Source organism: Aulostomus chinensis, chromosome 24 (genome assembly GCF_037954235.1).
Source record: "Aulostomus chinensis isolate RoL2024-O1b breed Wild chromosome 24, RoL_Achi_v1.0, whole genome shotgun sequence".
Taxonomy (NCBI): domain Eukaryota; kingdom Metazoa; phylum Chordata; class Actinopteri; order Syngnathiformes; family Aulostomidae; genus Aulostomus; species Aulostomus chinensis.
In genome coordinates this window covers 3,667,899-3,686,115 of record NC_141343.1, presented here as the reverse complement: position 1 = coordinate 3,686,115, position 18,217 = coordinate 3,667,899, and the positions used below count along the sequence as shown (strand labels likewise).

General features: G+C 45.6%; 1 protein-coding gene across 8 annotated transcripts in view; it reads right to left on the bottom strand.

Annotated features, from left to right (window-relative positions):
- Positions 1-18,217, bottom strand: part of sorcs2 (sortilin-related VPS10 domain containing receptor 2) — a 186,501-nt gene that overhangs the window by 20,068 nt on the left and 148,216 nt on the right. For all 8 annotated transcript variants that reach the window (XM_086197831.1, XM_086197830.1, XM_086197832.1 and 5 more), the window contains exons 6-13: positions 16,799-16,863; positions 13,094-13,212; positions 11,154-11,243; positions 7,921-8,100; positions 7,646-7,792; positions 6,143-6,245; positions 5,214-5,290; positions 5,044-5,135 (exon numbers count right to left, since the gene is read on the bottom strand). In XM_086197831.1, the coding sequence (XP_086053957.1) occupies positions 5,044-5,135; positions 5,214-5,290; positions 6,143-6,245; positions 7,646-7,792; positions 7,921-8,100; positions 11,154-11,243; positions 13,094-13,212; positions 16,799-16,863 (873 nt within the window). The remainder of the gene's footprint in view (positions 1-5,043; positions 5,136-5,213; positions 5,291-6,142; positions 6,246-7,645; positions 7,793-7,920; positions 8,101-11,153; positions 11,244-13,093; positions 13,213-16,798; positions 16,864-18,217) is intronic.

The window sequence follows — 18,217 nt, the reverse complement described above, 5'->3', positions numbered from 1 at the left end:
TTCGAAAGAGTTTAAATACGCGCACACACACACACACACACACACACACACACACACACACACACATATACATAGTTATTGCACACAAGGAGGCTGAATAAGTTCCTCTTTAATTCCTCTCGATAGAACAGAAAAGCTGCTAAGCAGGCAGAACGGTGAGTTTTGCCTCATCAGATCCATCAGAGACGACGCAGCGTTCATCTGACTGGAGACTTCACCCGCGCCAGAAATCAAGGCTGACAGAGATATCGAACGAGTCGACTTCCTCAAGTCGTTTTCCTGTTTCAATTCCAGGCAATTTCATGGGAACTCTGGATACCTCATAAAAAAAAAGGGGGGGGGAAATGTTCAATTGGTGTGTTTCCATCGACTGGTCTGGAGTGAATTAAGGCTCTGTCGTGCCAGGAGATGGAGGTATAGGCATGGAAGAAGAAGTCAACCAGCAGTACACCAAGAGTGGTTTTCAGCAAGGACTTCAGCTGCAATAGTTCCTCACCTCCAGCCGGGACTGGACGTGCTTCGTGCTGTCCAAGGTACAAGTACAAGTATCAGCACGAGCAACAACAGCTAGTCAGCCACGTCACTGAAAGACTTGCAGAATGAGTGAGATTATTCAAATGGGTGTTTTCATCTCTCTCGTTGTGCACGTTTACACTTTTTACCAAAAAGGGCAAAAGCCACCTCTATTGAGTGGGAAAACCTTTTAGCAAAATTGAGTTTAAAAAAAAAAAATTTTCAGTATCCTTTTCTAATGCAGTACTTTCAACTGCACTGGAATGGAAACCCAAGGAGAGAAATCCTGGCTCCCCAGCCTCCTCGCTGTTATACCTGCTGCCTTTCTCTGTGTTTTTACCATCTGCTTCTCCTTCTTTTACCCTCTCGTTGTCTGTCTTTCTGAACCTGGCTGCAAAGACTCATTAAATTCAAAATCCTTAAAGAGTAACTCCACACTGGAGTGTGACGCTGTGTGAAGCGACACTACTACAATAATCACAGGTGTCACAGCAGCTACCCTGCGAATTCCCGTCTGACAATAAATAACCTCTTACTCTTCGGTACAAGCACGCGGCACCTGTAGCTTATACATTGTAGCTGGGAAAAACAAGGCTAGGACGCTCCTAATTAGGGTTTCAGGCCAGCAATGGGTGGCTTCTGTATTACTTGTTACTGCATTTTAACAACACAGGTCCCAGAGCTCCCTTCTACAGGGAGGAAACGGTGACAGTGACGGGTACTTTGTTATTGGACTCTCCTCAGTCCTGGCATTACCATCCATCTTTAGACATCTGAGTACAAGGACACTCTGAGAATGTGAGTTCAAACCAGCGCTAACGCCCACATTGTTTCTGTCGTTTTTAAATGGTGAGAGGCAGCAGTGCACTCCCATGGCAGTCCTGAGATGCACACGGTTCATAAACCTTGGAATCACGACATCTGTCCAACAGATTAGTAAAGGGACACCTGGCCGATGGATCCCAGCCTCCACTCACCCTGAACAGACACCAGGTTTGCTTGTTCAGCCCACAAGGATTCGGAGCTGTAAACCTGTGGCTCATCTTCCCAGGACCCCTTTTCATAGTCTCAAACTCCACTACTATTTCCTTGGTCTTGTCTCGGTCTCACACCAAGTGGATCTTTTTTCAAGGCTGTTAAAGACCACAACTGTGTGATACTGGAAGTTATTTGATTGGATAGAAAAATGGGGTGGCACGGTGGTGCAGTGGTCCTCACTGTGGCCTCACAGCAAGAGGGTCCTGGGTTCGAGCCCCGGCTGCAGCACGGGGTCTTTCTGTGTGGAGTCTCCATGTTCTCCCTGTTCCTGCTGGGTTCTCTCTGGTACTCCAGCTTCCTCCACAGTCCAAAGACATCAAGAGGGACCAGGTTAATCCAGACTCTAAATTGACTGTAGGTGTGACTGTGAGTGTGAATGGTTGTCTGTCTCTATGTGTTGGCCCTGAGATGGACTGGTGACCTGTCCAGGGGGAACCCCACCTCTCGCCTGTAGCCGCTGGGATAGGCTCCACCCCCCGCGACCCTTAACAGGAATAAGCGGAAGACAATGGACGGATGGATATAAAAATGCTCCAGTATATAATAACTTGTTTTGAATGCATTACAATCTTTGCTCCCTCTCCACCCCTCCCCACCCTTGTCAGCTCAACTGTTGTTGTGGAAGAAACCGGGAGGAAGATGTTGGATTCTTTGTCCACAGTTCCATTTGGATACAGAAACCATAAAGGTTCAATCTGCAGGAAAACAAGACCAAACCAAAGAAGCGCCGCAGCAGGACCTCTGGTCTTATCTCAGCCTCACCCTGCCTTGGCCTTGGTCTTGACCTCTAAAAGTCTTGGTACAGTCTGGTCTTGGTCATGACTTGGTTCAGGTGGTCTTGACTCCAACACAACCTTCCATGATGCTGATGCGAGAGCAGCTCAATAACCACCATCATCAGTGGAAGTAGCTTCATGAACCACGTCGGTGGCACAGGACACAACTGATGCATCTCTTGGTTTTTTACGGCAACATTTTTCTTTTCTCGACCACGTGGTCATCCAGACATCCCATAGAAACGGCTCAGTTGGTGCTGCAAGGAGGCCAGAACCACTGACCCACACACATACGGCCTGAACAAACAGAACCAGGGTGGCTGCTTGAAGAAACACACATAATACATCAAGAAACCAGCACCCACAATGTGTCCTTTGGGTGGCTTTACTGGGAAAGAAGTCACAGCAGGTGGAACAACAGGTGCTTATATATATACAGTATGTGTGTGTGTGTGTGTGTGTGTGTGTGTGTGTGTGTGTGTGTGTGTGTGTGTGTGTGTGTGTGTGTGTTGGTCATTTCCATCTCAAAACCAGAATACAGCAATGGATATGGAGCCCATAGTAAAAGTATTTATCTAATGTACAGAAACCATTCGCCATTTATCTAATGTACAGTACCATTCGCCACCAAAGTAAGCAAGTACCAGGCAAACACTATAACTGCTGATGGATGCACGACATCGGCAAAGTTATTACTCACTGTTTAACCCTAAAAACGCAGGTAACTAAAAGGTTCCGTACATGACTCCTGCAGCAAAAAACAGAGAAAAGGGTCACGAACCAAACGTTCCTCACATTTCTCACACTGAATATCGACTGTAACTTGAAGTGCAGTCAGTTCAGACAGGGGTTGCTGCACTGTTCTTTGTTTTGTTTTTTGTTTTTTTTTTAAAAAGAGCTCCCTCTATGCTGCTGACGCGTCTCTGGTGTGTTTCAGGCGTCAGAGACGACCGTGTAACAATGGAGTAAATCATCAAGATTCCAACGGAGACGTGTGAAAATGTGACGAGATCAATGTGTGCTAAAATAGAAACGCACCACAGCTCAGTCATTAGCGTTCTAGCTGCACAGCTAAGGGTTGCTACGAGGGGACAAGTGCATCTCCATGCAGTCTACTGCAATGCAACTCTGAGAAAGAGAGAAAGAAAGAGGGAGAGGGAGAGAGAGAGAGAGAGGAGAATTATTAACGAGAGGTTCTCTTTAAAAAGCTGCCTTCTCTCACAGAACACTTCCTCGGGCTCCCACCTCGCATGCTTTGGCTCTTTGCATGATGTTTTCCAGCCTGTTGCTGGCATCTCAGATGCTATTGATCTGACCGAGGGATGGAGGTTCACATAGGAAGGACACGCTCCCACCGAAGGACACGCGGTCGCCCACCTAAGAGGTTATTTGATTCCTGTCTGTGATAAATGCTTTTTTCTCCCTCTGAGCACTCTCTTATCTCTGATTTCTAATTATTCCATCCTTATTACTTAACAAGGTCGATGAGATAGCATTTACTGAGCTTGAAATTGTGTATTAACTCGGGGGGGGAGGGGGGATATGGAATATTTTCAAGGGTAGGCAGTGGTGGGCAGCGATGAAGTACACTGGCTTGATTTCTGTACTTTTTTTCTGCATTTTTCAAGAATCTGAACTTGACATGAACATTTTTTTCCTTTGGAAACCTTAACTAACCTTAACCTTTAATCAGCTGTGTGCAAATTCAACCAACGGCAAAAGTTCAAACTAAGGCAACGTGAGTTGAGCTCCTCGTGGGTGTAACGTCCTCTTCAGAAAGAGGGATGACTCAGGGTGTGAGGAGGAAATTACCATCTGTAAGTACTGATGTACTTACTCGGTTTAACCACTCAGTGTCACTCTCATTGTTTTACATCAACAGAGGTTGAATCCGAACATCCAGTGAGTGAGCGAATACCAGATGATGCGGCGCGAGAAAAAAAATTGTTGTTGCAGGACGGGGTGGGTGGAGTGGGTGGAGTGGGCGGGGCTAGTCTTTCTCCCTCTGCCGTTGTGTTCGTTTATTTATTCAGCAGAAACGTGAATCCTTGGCTAGCTCCCGTATCAGCCTCCATCACTACGTTTGGCAACGTCCTCATTTCCCTCCAAACCTTTTTTAGACAGGAAACTGACACAAGAAAATAGTTTGGAGGTGGAGCAAGGGTGCGACTGCTCTCAGAGTTCAATACACGGCGAGAGGATCTTTAAAACCCAAGGTACTTCTGTGTTTTTCTTTGGTAAGTTAAGGTTGGTTTTTTCCTCCGCTGTTAGCCTTGTTAGGCGCCAGATGCTGTGACCATGCGCGGCTTTGTTTGGACACCCATCCATGAGTGTGTGCTCACTCTTTTATGCTCCACAGTACACTTTAGGATGGACCAACTACCTCAGGGGACACCGGGAGGAGCAAAAACCCATCTGAAGAAACCCAGCCTTATGCAGGTTGGGTTTTTGTTGCTTTTTGCAACTGCACTGAATTCATACGAAACCAAATGTACCGTTACACCCTGAGGTATTTCTTGGCTGGAATACACTACCCTGTATGAAAAGAGGGTAGAGACAGAGACCTGCTCCCTAGAAGTAAGTAAAACACCAAGTCTCTTTCATATACTGAAAAAATGATATCAATAAAAAAATAAACATTAAGTCTGCAATGAAATGAATGATCTCACTGTTGCAGGGTGTAAGGATTGCCATGGTAACACAAAAGTGATCTTACTTGAGTATCTTGAGTGGTATAGACGTGTCCTTGATTGCAACAATGACGCCTCCGTGGTCCAGATAAAGGATGTGATGCTCCTCCTCGAAAACCTTCAGGGGAAGTGATATAAAACCAGTTTTGATATCCAAATTGGTGGAAGTGAGAGGATGGGAGCGAGTCTCAGGTACCTGTCTCCATGTCGCCCCACAGTCTGAAGTGATGTACATCTCCTCCTTATACTCCACCAGCTTGGAGCCAAGGTTACCTGAAGGACAGATTAATAATTGAAGATCAGATGGGGATGTGAGTCAGACGAGATGAACCCACACCAGATTTAAAGGAGAAACTCACTGTTGGCACTGGCAAGGACATTCAATGCAGATTAAAAAGGCAAAATTACAGAGTCAATAAAGAGAAGCAGCAACATCTGATTTGCTTTTCAATCTGACTTCAGCTGGCATCCCCTCCTTCCAGGGAACATCACTTTCCTTTTGGCTTGAAGACTTCTGTTTATAGCAAATCGAAGCAAAAATGTGCGAAGATGTGAGAGGACTCCTCGGATGATTTCTTTATTAAAAGGAATTGTTGCTGCCTCTGCAGATGCAAACGCTCATTTAAAGTGTTTGGAGGAGACACAAAAAAATATTGGCAAATGTTCTAATTCATTCAGCTCAGTTGGCCTGAACTGCGCCCAAGTATCACTGTTCCCCCGCCCTGCTGGGCTTGGCTCGCTCTTCTCCTGACCTGACCTGGCCTCCCCGAGCATCCCCTCACACTAGAGTCTGAGTTAAGGTCGGGGCGGTCAGCATCTCTGTGTACGTTCTTCCTCCTTCCCCACGTATCAGCTCGGCTGGAACGGTACCAGAACCTTCAGCTGCCCGATGCCACGACTCTGGAACGCTACCGGAATGTTAAAGTCTCAACTCAAATGCCTCCTCACTTGATTTTCACCTTTTATTGGTGTTGTAGGCTGGATGCTTTGAAAGGCACATCTCTCTCTCTCTCTCTCTCTGTCTGTCTCTCTGTCTCTGTCTCTCTCTCTCTCTCTCTCTATATATATATAGATATATATATAAGGTGAATTCAAAAACAACTCCGTGCATCTCTGGAAGCTCACCAGCACCCATGATGAGACCAGGAGCAGAGTCTTTGGTGTGGACCGTCCCAGACACGTAGGGGTTGTCCGCCCAGCGTAGGTGGAGGTGGAGGTGACAGTCCGGCTGCGTAGAAAGAAACATGGCGAGAGAAATTAGGGTGAGACGAGGAGTGAAATGAAGACGTTAATGAGTCACAGCTACCTGATTACGCTACTGGGATGTGCTCCTAATCTAATTTAACACGGTGGAGTAAATGTAAGGGAATCTAATTCACTCCGAAGCTGACTGGACTGCGAGGTTCAGCTACTGAAGCTCGTGTCTCACGTCTTACGGGCCCACACACAACAACACATGGAGGTTTGGGTCCATTTGGTCCGTGAATCAGTTTCAAATACTGCAGGGAGGAATAATAATGAGAGCAGCAGGTCAGATGAAGAGGTATATTTGCTGCCGTTTACAACAACCCACATACCATTATCAAGCAATACAGTAAACACTGGCTTTTATCTGGCCCTGTTATCCAGGAGAAACCATGAGGGCAGAGTCAGCGTGGCTTAAACCACCACAGTTGATCTTCTTCATCCATCGCTCTGCCACTGCTCCGCCGCCACCCAAGACCTGAAGCGAGTAGAACATCAGGACGCAAGACGGTTTTGGCACAAATTGATTTTCTCAGACTGGTTTATTGACGATGTTCACAAAATAACTTGCAGACCGAAACTGAGGACATTTCTCCGCCAGCTGATTCCGCATCACTTATTCACATCAGTGAGTACTGAAGGAACTGCGCTGACAGGTTGCATCAGAGACGAATTCATGAAAGGAAAACCTCACCGAATGTGAAGACGGGGCAGAGGTGTGAAATGGAGCGGTGCAATCGGAGATAATTACAAGTTTGAAAAGCAAAAACAGTCTCAGATTAAGAGGCATAAATGCTGATGTGTAGCGTCTGCTCCTCCAGCAGCGGCCACATCGAAAACAAGTGCAGTGCCTCGTACCCACAAATATACTGGAGCAGTTCTAGTTTTCTATTTCACTCAAAATGTGAATTTCAAAAAGCAGCAACGGCGTCATGTAAATACAGCCTGTTTTTATTTGTTGTAGCGGAAAAAAAATGATTGTTTTCTGTCAAAGTCAGATTCATCTCACAAAGACTCCGCACGCAGAACTTGAAAAATTGTTTCTGACAGTTTCAAGAAGTACAAAGTTGTTTAAAAAAAAAAAAAAAGAGCTGACAAGCCGATGCTGCTAACATGCTAACACACGTTCTATCCCGGAAGCTTGTTTGTGTGCGGGTTTTTGGAGGAACCCGTCACTCGACTCCACTTCTCTATAAAAGCAGGAGTTAGCAGGAACCTTCCGCTCTCGACTGACCCCAGGTTGTTCCAGAGCTGCGGAACGGGGACGAGGATTCATGTGGATCAGGAAAGTTAGGACTTTCTTTGGCAAATACAGGAACATGACGGGGTTCAGTACTGGACTGAATAGGTGTCAGTACAGTGGGAAAGTGGGGTTGTGCTTACCGCTTTGCAGCTTACTGGTTTCCCATTCATGTCAGTGCTGGGCGGGGCCAAGGGTTCCCAGTCTCGACCTTTGTTGTAGGTGATGAGAGTTTTGACTTTCCCATCAGTCCTCTGATTTGCCAGGAAGACACCTTTGATGCCGCGTACCTGGGGGGCAAGGTGAAGTCAGGCATGTGTGAGTGTGTGAGTGTGTGAGTGTATGTGTGTGTGTGTGTGTGTGTGCGTGAGTTTGTGTGTGTGTGTGTGTGTGTGTGTGTGTGTGTGTGTGTATTCACCTCCAGGATGTCGATGAGGACATTTTCCTCGGGCTGCTTGGTGCTGCGAACATTTTCCAGGACAATAGAGTAGTAGACGCCCTGGGGGTCTGACTGGTAGAGGTTATACGTGTCTGACTGGTACCACTCCTGGAGGGCGAGGAAGACCTGGTTCTCATCCGTACTCACTATCTGAACATCCTGGGTGCAAAATATAGAAGAGACATTTTCAGAATCAGGAGAATGAGAACACCTTACAGACCACCGAAGGAACAGGAACAACATTTATTACTTAAGCAATGACAGCGAACGCTCGGAGAAGATGGATGAAGGGAAGAACAACTGAGTTGGAAAATCAAAGAAGGTGTAAACAATAAAAAGTTGAGGGTAATGCAGAAAAGAAAAGAAAAGAAGGTGGAGGAAAAGGATGGAGGAAGTGAAAGAAAGGGAATTAATGACATGGTAAAAGGAAAAAGTCTTTTAAGTTTGACAGAAACTTTTCCACTGCGAGCCGGGGGACATTATCCAATAAATATGTAGATAATAACGTCTTTACATCCAAACAAAGTTTTTGGAAGCTTAGAAAAAGTGTTGTACTTGTAATAGTGTTTGAGCCTCCAGTGCCAATTGAATCATGACTCGTGAAAGACTGTCACGTTGAAGCAAAGAGTGACTCAGCACATTCTGCATTATATTACCGTAATATTTGAAGAGAAAGCCTCCGGAGCGTGGAGGGAGAGGTGCCCACAGAGGTGTGTCAGCGATCATTAACTCAGCAGAGAGAGAAAACAACTTGGGCTCAATTACCGTTGGATTAATTTTGTGGCTTCGATTGATATCAGTGTTTCAGGCCGGAGCCACATTCATAAATGCACTCAGGCTGTGTGCATGTTTGCAGGGCAACAATCCTGCAACATGGAACAACAGAGGAACTCGCAGCTGTTCTGTTCATGGAAACTGGGACAAAAGGAGGAGCTTGAACAAAAGTACAACCGTGTCATTTCCATGAGTGATTTATTTAATTTACATGACACAAGTTGCTGACCTCATGTTAAATGCCTGGCGGTCGATAGTTCATTCTGACCGGTCAAAGCTTGCTAGTTAGTTTGTTGCTAGTTAGCTTAGCTGTCACAATCCTCCTCAACAACACCCCAAAGCAGAACCATCAAGCTCAAATCCCGAATTCAGCCGCCAGCTGGTGTGTTTCTCTCCGTCAGCTGTGGTGGGAGAGCTTCGTCCATCGTCTGACTCAACGCAACGCCAGTGATGTAAGCATCCAGCTCACTACTGCCACCTTCAGCTTTGGCTGTGAATTACTCTGCTTTTTCACTCACGCATGTGTACTGCAACGATGGAGACAGGCAGTAAGCCCCTGGCCCTACCAAAAAGGGACAAAAATCATCAAGCTGTGGTGATGCAGCAGTGTTTGAGCACGCACGCTCACTGTGTGTGTGTGTGTGTGTGTGTGTGTCGTTAATCCGTAGCTCGGGTCAGCTCTCCCAGGATGGAGCCAAACTGCTTTCACTGATGGCCTCTGCATTTTTCATCCTCCAGCCTTTAATTATTCACTGTGGAAAAACATGGTGCTCTAAACACTCTCTCAACCGTGTACACACACTCCTCCCTTCCATCCCTCACTCGGTCCATCCTTCCCCTCTCTCTACACCCCTCTGTGTCCCGTGACCTAAAAGCTTTGCAACATGTGACCTATCTGCTCACCCAAGTAAGAGGACACATGTTGAGAGAGGGAGACAAAAGGGAGGGAGAGCATCTAGGGCATACTTTAACTAAACGCATGCAGTGTGAGTGAGTGTGTGTGCGTGTGTGTGTGTGTGTGTTTGTAATTCAATCCCTTCCTTGAAGATCTCTGAGTAGCTGAAGTATTCAAGCCATAAGATATCTCTGAGCGGTGGTAATTCTACCTGTTTCCTTTGCGCGGCTACTGGAGGACTCCTCACAGTTTTCCTAACACTGTATCTATTGCATTGTCTGAAAGGGTTTTCTTTTTGTTGCTTTACAGCTGAAAAATGCATGAGACGCGTCCCTGAGCTCTGCATTCCATCAGTGCAGCTCAATAGCACTTGAGCTGGTGTTGAGCTGCAAATGTGCTGCCATGGAGGCTCCATGAGGAAGAGCTCCATCAGGACTCAGCCGTCTGGGGATGTGATGTCCTGCAGCGCAAGAACCTTGTTAACGTCCGTCATCCTTCCGGGGCGTTTATCCAGCGGTCGGGGGTAGCAGCGCCAGCAGGGGACCACAAACTTTTTTCTCCCTGGCCACATGGACCGGCTCTGACTGGGGGGGCCTGAGGTGTCAGGGAGGTATAATCCCTCCACCTGGTCCTGGGTCTGCCCTGTAACCAGCTCAATGCCCAGATGGCGTCCTGACAAGATTTCGGAACCATCTCAACTCGCTCCTTTGGTGCCAAGGATCAGTTGTGCTACCCCCTCGTGGATGAATGAACTTCCTACCTCATCCCTAAGCGAGACACCAGTCCAGCTCCAGAGGAAACCCACTTCATCCTAGTTCTTGATTAAATTAATCCTTCATCAGAAGTCTCGAACTTGCTCTTTTGGTCGTGACCCACATTTCACAACCAGAGGTGAGCGAGGGAACCGAGACTGAGCAGTAGATCGAGAACTTCGCCTTCTCACTTAAAACCTCTGCTTAGTTTCTCCAGCAGCTCACCGTGACATAGACGAAGGTCGCCTCCTCACCGGAGCTGCTTGGTCCGCTTTAAACGGACCAGACTTTGCTTCCTCGGATAGTCGGCTTCATTTGAGCGGTGGGAAAGCTCATCAGAACTCCGGTGCGGAGTAAAGAATTGAACTCTGGTCCGCCTGAAACGTGGGTCTCAGTCGGGCCCAGATGAAGTCACAGCCTTTAACTGTGCAAACTGAGTTTCTCCACGAGTGCATCTTCATCAGAGTCAGTGGACAATGCACGAGGCAAACAACACGAGTCACCCGGAGCTGGTTTACCTCGACTCGGGGTGACTCTGGAGTGAAAGTAAACTTTGGATCAAAGTTGGGTGGAGGAGCTGCAGGCGTCTGAAGAGCCGACAGATTAGAAAGCTACAAATGAGTTGTTGTTTTGTTCCTGTGAGCAGAAATACAATTCTAAGTGAAACCATCCAAAACCGCCAATTGAGCCTTCGATAGCGGGAGAGTCTCACCTGAGCAGCTGCACCCATCGATTCACCACCTCATTTAAACTGCAATGGCAATTAGCTGTGAAAGAAGTGGTACCTTTACCTTCGGCAGGGCGTACTTGGGAAACCTCATCTGGACAAATTCGTTGCGTCGATACGACACGTAGTGCTTGGTGCGATTTCCTGTGGTGACCTGAGAAATGGACAAGAAATACAGTGAGCCTCACGTAACATGAGCGCACGACCGTGATGCCATCGCCAAGCGTTTACGTCAGAATGATGTCGTGTATACAAAGAGCTGCTTTATATTCCAATTTTGAGGTTTTTGTACACCGACGACCTCTAACATGCAGCACTGAGGTGTTAAGGGTGCAGTTGCTTTTTTTTCCTGCTATTCTTATTTTTTTTGTATTTATTTTTTGACCAGAAACATGAAGCCGTCACATGAAAAGACGAATATTTCAGGCTGCCAGCTCACCACTCACAATCCTCTCCTGCTACATTGAATGAAATTAATTGGTTTAATGAGGCATCAGCTTCTGAAAGGCTTAATAACAACGATAGAGTTCAGTCAAATAATTGCTTAGCAGGAGTGTCCTCCCATGATTTATGGCATCACAGCATTCAGAACTAAACTAAACGCAAAATAATAGCCTTGATAATTGAATTGAACCGCAGAGAGATGACGACACTTGAAAACAGCCTCAGATTGTTTTGTCTGTTCTGTCTTGTTCTGTCTGCCTCTTTCTTTGAGAATGAAACATCATCACTTTGGAGAAAAAAAAATAAATGAGGGGCCAAAAGCTCTTTTTTAAAACCGCAGGAAGCAACCAAGTCAGCACTCTCGCTTTCCATTCGTTCCTTTTTTATTTTTGTGAGGTGAGCAAACTTTCAAAGTTGCTTTCAAAATCTGATGCAGAACTTCAGTGATTCTATTTTGGGTTCTGTGAGAAGAGCTTTTGGTTGCCTTGTTTTCTAACTCACTCCAGAACCATGATTACGACCTCTATTTATGATGGAAGGCAGCCCAGTATTGCTTTTTTTATATTCTGGACACTGATGAAAAAGTGATGAAACAACAAAAGCCATCTTTTACAGAAGAGAGTCCTGGAGGAAGCGCGATTGTGTTTTCAAAAGGAAAAACTTCCCTGAAAAACAGCTTCAAAAGTCAAACCGGAAGAGCATTGACTCATGAAATGTCGCCAATGAGGTTTAAATTCTTTCAGCCCTCTCACGCACACTTATTTATGTGCATAAACAATCGAAATACATCGGTCCTTTCCAAATATAGAGATACAACGATCCTGTAGCAGCTCATGTTTAGTCTGCTGCTATCACATGCAAATAAGATTCAGCTCTGAGTCTCCACAGTGTTAAAGTACTGTGCTGCATGGCAAGTCAATTATAGACAAGGCCTGATTAATTCCGCACACTCTTCTGAATAGTAATTCTTCACAGTATTTCTTGTTATCTGCGCAACAGGAGGGTGCAGAAGAGAAGCTTCCAAGATCGGCTGACGTTTATCAATGATATCAGTTACAGATATAATGTACCCCATTTTAAATCTTTATACATTCTTTTGCATTGATTTGAGAATTAAGAGATTAAGATTAGGAGGATTAAGGATTAAGATTAAGAGAATTCCACATTTGTTCCTCCGTATATTGAGAAGTACATCAGCTCCAACGTTGCACGTTCACACGGACGCTGAGGATCAAATTTTCACCCGTGATCTTCATGTAATAACATAACATAATAACATTCTCAAAACCAATAAAACTTGGAGTTTCTCCTCTGCGTCCGATTTGTCTCCCCCCCCCCCCCCCCCGTAACGTCTGACTCACTGTGGTGCAGTTATTCTTTTGTCTGTTTTCCATTTTATTGGTCTAATGTTTCATTTTCATCCTTTTTCCTCGGTGGTTCTTCAGAGTCTGAGACGTCAGGCTTCACTTGAGCAGAAAGCATCTGTATCATTTGCGGTAAAACCGAATCTCTAATCATGGTGAAATATTGAATATTTTTCTCCAACTCCCTGACGCTTACCTTGACAAATATGTAGTCGTCTTGCACTAACAGGGAGTTGTGGTCGATTTTGCCGAGGAACTGAGCCGTCACCATTTTGTCTGAGCAGTTCTGGATGAGACAGGTAACATACAGGTAACCTGCAGGGGCACAAAGACGAGGAGATGCAGCAAAGTGCAAGGGTTTCTGGGAGGACACACACGGTCAACACTTTTATTTGAGCAAATATGTTTTGACCATTTGCTTTTTCAGTGCTCATTTTAGAAAGTGGACTAGAGGACCTCATAAAATAAATCAAAAGTCATGTTCAAAGATGTAAAGATAATAATAATAAAACAAGAATGCATCGCAGAAGATGGAAACTAAAATGGAATAAGAGTAAGTAGATGGCAATTAGACTTTCCCTTCATGTGTGCAGCACTTTTTATCCCTCTAGATGGTTTGGAGTTGCTAAACAAACACAAACTGATATTTCTGCACCATTTCATCATTTGTATTTTTTAATTTGTGCTTTTTGATGATGTGAAGGTTTCAGTGCATCAGCATGTTTCTCATGACTGCATGCTCATGCCTGGTGTTTGGGTCGCTCCCCCCTATGATTACGGCAACAAGCAGCATGAAAAACTGCCCACGCAATTTTAAATGTGCATCGTCCATTTTTACTCAATGGATGACATCGAAAATGTTTTGGCAACTCAGCTCTTATTCCCACTCCTGGACCTGTGGATGCGTGAGCTTGGTTTCCACAGCGTGGATGCACTGCTCTAAGACCTTCCACTGGATACGTTCCTTAGCAACCCGACTTCAGCTGTCGCCATGAAGCAATCACAAGACAGGCATTTGCTTTTCCGTGTACATTTTAAGTTGTTAGTGCCGCTGTACTCAGAAGTAGCTGCAGATTTCTGACTCGCATGTGGCAAATGGACTTGATGAAAAGGAAAAAACGTTGGACACAGATGATGAATTCAGCACATTTCCAGCAAAGCCTGTCCAGTGGAGTTTAACGTTTCTTGTCTAATGTCGGAGCAAAAGGAGAAGCCGCCAGTCCCTGAAACACCATAAATCCTCACATTAACACCAGTGTTTAGAAACAGAAGGGTGGGATGCAAAGAGACTGCGCACGATGTGTTGAGTTTCAGTTGCTGTGTATCCATTACAGCTGTCAACTGAGATCAAGGCTTTGAGAGGTCAAGGCAGTGCACAATTCCACCAGAAGGTGGCGGTATAGGCAATGTTACAATGGCTGTAACAGGCAGCTTAGAAGAAGAAAACCCAGCAATCCAACAGGTGGACTCTCTGCTTTGGTGTGGGGACGTTTACACGGAGGAGCGACTGACAGTTGTCCTTCTTTGGTGTCAGCTGCTAACAGATGTGTTGCTGCTTCTCTGGAGACGAAGAGAAAGTTTGAGAACAACCAGGAAGACGATGGCGGTGGGAACAGCTGGTCAGTCACATGAGTTTAACATTCACTTTGTCTGATTTTATTCAAGCTGTTTCCATCTAGGTCTTTGTATTTACTTTGTTTCGAAAAGGTAAAAGAAACCCACCTTAAGCAAGCGCAAAAAACAAAACAAAACTGAAGCTTTGTGCGTGATGCTGTTTCCATGAGAAATAAAAAGGCTCATAAAAATCCCTGTATGGGAACACCACTCTTGATTGTGCCGTGATAACTGGGAAAATTGAAATGAGAAGCGTTTTAAATCCTGGATGCGTCAGGATGGCTCGGTGGCTGTGGAGCAGCTTGCAGCGCCACACTGACTCATCATTCTGGTCTCTCTCTATCTCTCTGCTGGACACAAGGTTTGCATTTCCATTTTCTACCCACACTGATCATAAAATGATCCATCACTCACATGATGTTACCTAACATGTGCGAACACACACACACACACACACACACACACACACACACGTACACACACACACGGCTCTTTCCCTCCGAGCATTGTCTTTGTCCAACAACTGAGTTGGCTAATTTTTATTGAAAAGCCGGAACATTTTATTACTGAGGATTCATTAAAAAACAATTAGATTGGACTCAAGTGCTCAATTCCGTCTCACAGCTCCGTGTTGTGCTCACACACACCTGCAAAGACACACACGTCTTTCCTCACTCCCGTGTGACCGTTAATAACAAACATGTAAATGCTGAGATTCTTGAGTCATGAACTCCATGTATAGCACCTGTGCTTGCTGTTTGGATGAGATGCACTCACAATTTACTGCATATCAATCTCCCTAATGACACACGTGCAGATACGCACGGCACACACACAAAAAACAAAACACACACACACACACAGCCATCCATCAGCCGACCGGCTCCAGCTCTCAGAGCTCCGGCGAAGCCTCCTGCAGGCAATCTGAACAACACATCTCAGTGTCCGTCTTTGACGCAGTGCAACTTGTGACAAAAGGTGCAAACAGATTGCTCTGGCATGCCTGATGACTGCGGCCACCCTCGACTACACATCTATCTGGGCAGGGGAGCAGAGAGACTGGAGCATGTGGTGCTTCCTAGCCCCAGGAAGAGCTCTTGTTCCTGGGCAGCTGGCCCAGACGGACAGCCTCTACTAGTCCCAAACACAGGCAGCCTTGTTCAGCTGTCAAGGTTTCACACTGCAGGCAGCTTTTATGTGTGTGTGTGGACATATGGGTTAAAAGACTGCAGCTCTGCAAGAGATGAAACTTTTAAAAGGTGTATTTTTATATGGAGACATAGATTGTACCACTGTCTGTGTCATTGTTTTCTTTTTTTTCTCTTTTAGTGGTGCAAAAGGAGATGACGTCTCCTTTGGGGATAAGAAATCTCACGCGTTCTACCTATATAGAAGCCCCCCCCCCGCATGCGCGCGCACACACACACACACACACACACACACACACACACACACACACACAAATTGTTACCTGGGACTAATCTCTTATGATAATCCAGATAGACTTTTGTTGCCCCAGACTCCCCTCCTCCATTCATTATTCCTTGCCTGCCCCCTCCACACTCACACACTCACATACAAACACACACAAAGCTTTTCTGAAATAATAAAATAAAGACATGCACAGCTAAGAGGAGGAAGGTGGACGCTAGCATCTTAGCTTGATAGCACCATTATATTAGGACAGTGAATCGTGTGCTCCTTCATGTTCTGGAGGTCCAATCTTTGTGTAGAGGCCCTTTGAACCCTAATTCTCCTGTTGTAGAGAGGCTGAAGCCCAAGAGACTCCTTCACAAATACAATTTGGGGTCAAAGGGTCAAAGGTTGCAGCTGTCTTGTCTCAGGAGGTGAGCGGGTCTTTATCTTAATCTTGGCTGCTTTCAAGGTCCTGTGTGCATGGTCCGGTGAGTGACAGGGTGCGCGTGTGCGCGCGCGCGTGTGTGTGTGCGTCTTAACTGAAACACGACTACAAAGGAGGTCACAAAATGTCCGCCACTCAAATACAGAAGCCCACAACATTTTGCTTCCCATCTGTCTGTCAACGGTTTGACAGACGGCGGTTGAAAAACCTTCAGTTCAGTCCAGCCTGATGTTTCCTGAACACGTTTGATCGGTGATTGGTTGGTGCTTGAGGGCCAACCACTGATATGATTCATGGCAGCAGGTTAACCTAGTGAATACTGGTTAAGAGTACTTGTTAGTTAGCAGAACGCTCAGCTAACAACAGAGGAATAACGTCATTTTGTTCATCTTGAACATCTCGGCTGCGCCGGATCAGTCACTCTACCTCCACTGGTATCTTGCATCTCCATGTGCACCAGATCCGGATCCACATCCACACCCGGTACGGACCTGCAGAACCAGAGCAACACATCGACGCATGTCAGAAAGTATCATCTTGACTCTTAACTGTCCAGTTTATATGTTTACTTGGTTGGGATTGCGCTCCTCCCTCCTGCAGTGGGATTATCTTGTTCTACCAGAACTGATTACAGAATATATCCAGTTGTCTTGAACAGAATGTAAGTCCAGTAAATAGTTTGGTTCCTTTTGATGCTGAGAACAAAGCTGTGGAAAGGCACTCTCATGTTTAGGTACCTCCAAAATATTTATACTTTCTTTTAGAAGCATTGTAGCACTCAATACAGTACAAACGCTCCTCCGTGAGCACTAAACTAAGCAGTTCATCTGATTAGGACTCTGTGGTGCAGTCTGTGAAATCCCAATAAAGATAGAGTGGAGATTTAAAACCTTGTTACTTTCCCTCTAAAGAGAGTTTACGAGCAATTAGCAGACGCTGGTGGAAGGAGGGAGGAGAGAGGATGGACCGCAGGAGCCGCACGACCCGCTGCACGTGATGGTTGGGGGCGCTTCGGTTTGATTTGAGGGAGCAGTTAGCAGCTCATCCGTGGAAGTGGAAAACATCTCCCGATGCACGAGAGTTTCCTGGTTTACTGCTCCAACAAACTGAGAGAGTCCAGTTTCAGGTGATGTCACATGACCAGGCCAAGCGCCAGTCACTAACATCAGACGCCAGATCATATCAGAACAGCAGACTCAGTTTGTTTTCCACCCTGAGCGTCTCCTGGTGAGCAGGGCAACATGTTACACTTCTAATTATTTAAGCGGAGGAGCGAGGAGAGGATCTGTCGGCTCTCCAACACTGTAGGGAAAGCGATGAGAATAGATTTGTAGAACTGATGTCGACGCGGACGTGAACACCTGTAGTAAAGTTGAGGGATCACCCGTCACATGTAATTACGGGCAGTGCGCCCTTCCACCACTGAAGTCGATGTACCGTCTTGATGAAAAATGGATGACGAATGAATCCTTTGAATAATTTTCTGCCAGGCTGCATCTGATATTTACTCGTTTAAATCCTCCTCTCATTTGATTTTGATGCTCTTTTTTTTTTTTTAAGCAATAAAATAAAACAAAATTTCCTTTGTTTTTTTGACTGACAATTTGCGGTTATTGGGATTTGCAGAGTCACTCTTGTACATTTGATTGAGAATAAGAATAAGAAATGGAAGAAATACAAGTTATGAGGATGTTTTCACTCTTGCATACTTCATAAGCTGCGTTCCATCCATAAGAGACAGAGATTTCAATTTTAATTTCTCACAAAAATAAAGCAGATCAATAATTATGGGAGCGTGAATGAGCCATAACATATTCTGGCACTCTTTCAAACATGTATCACTTA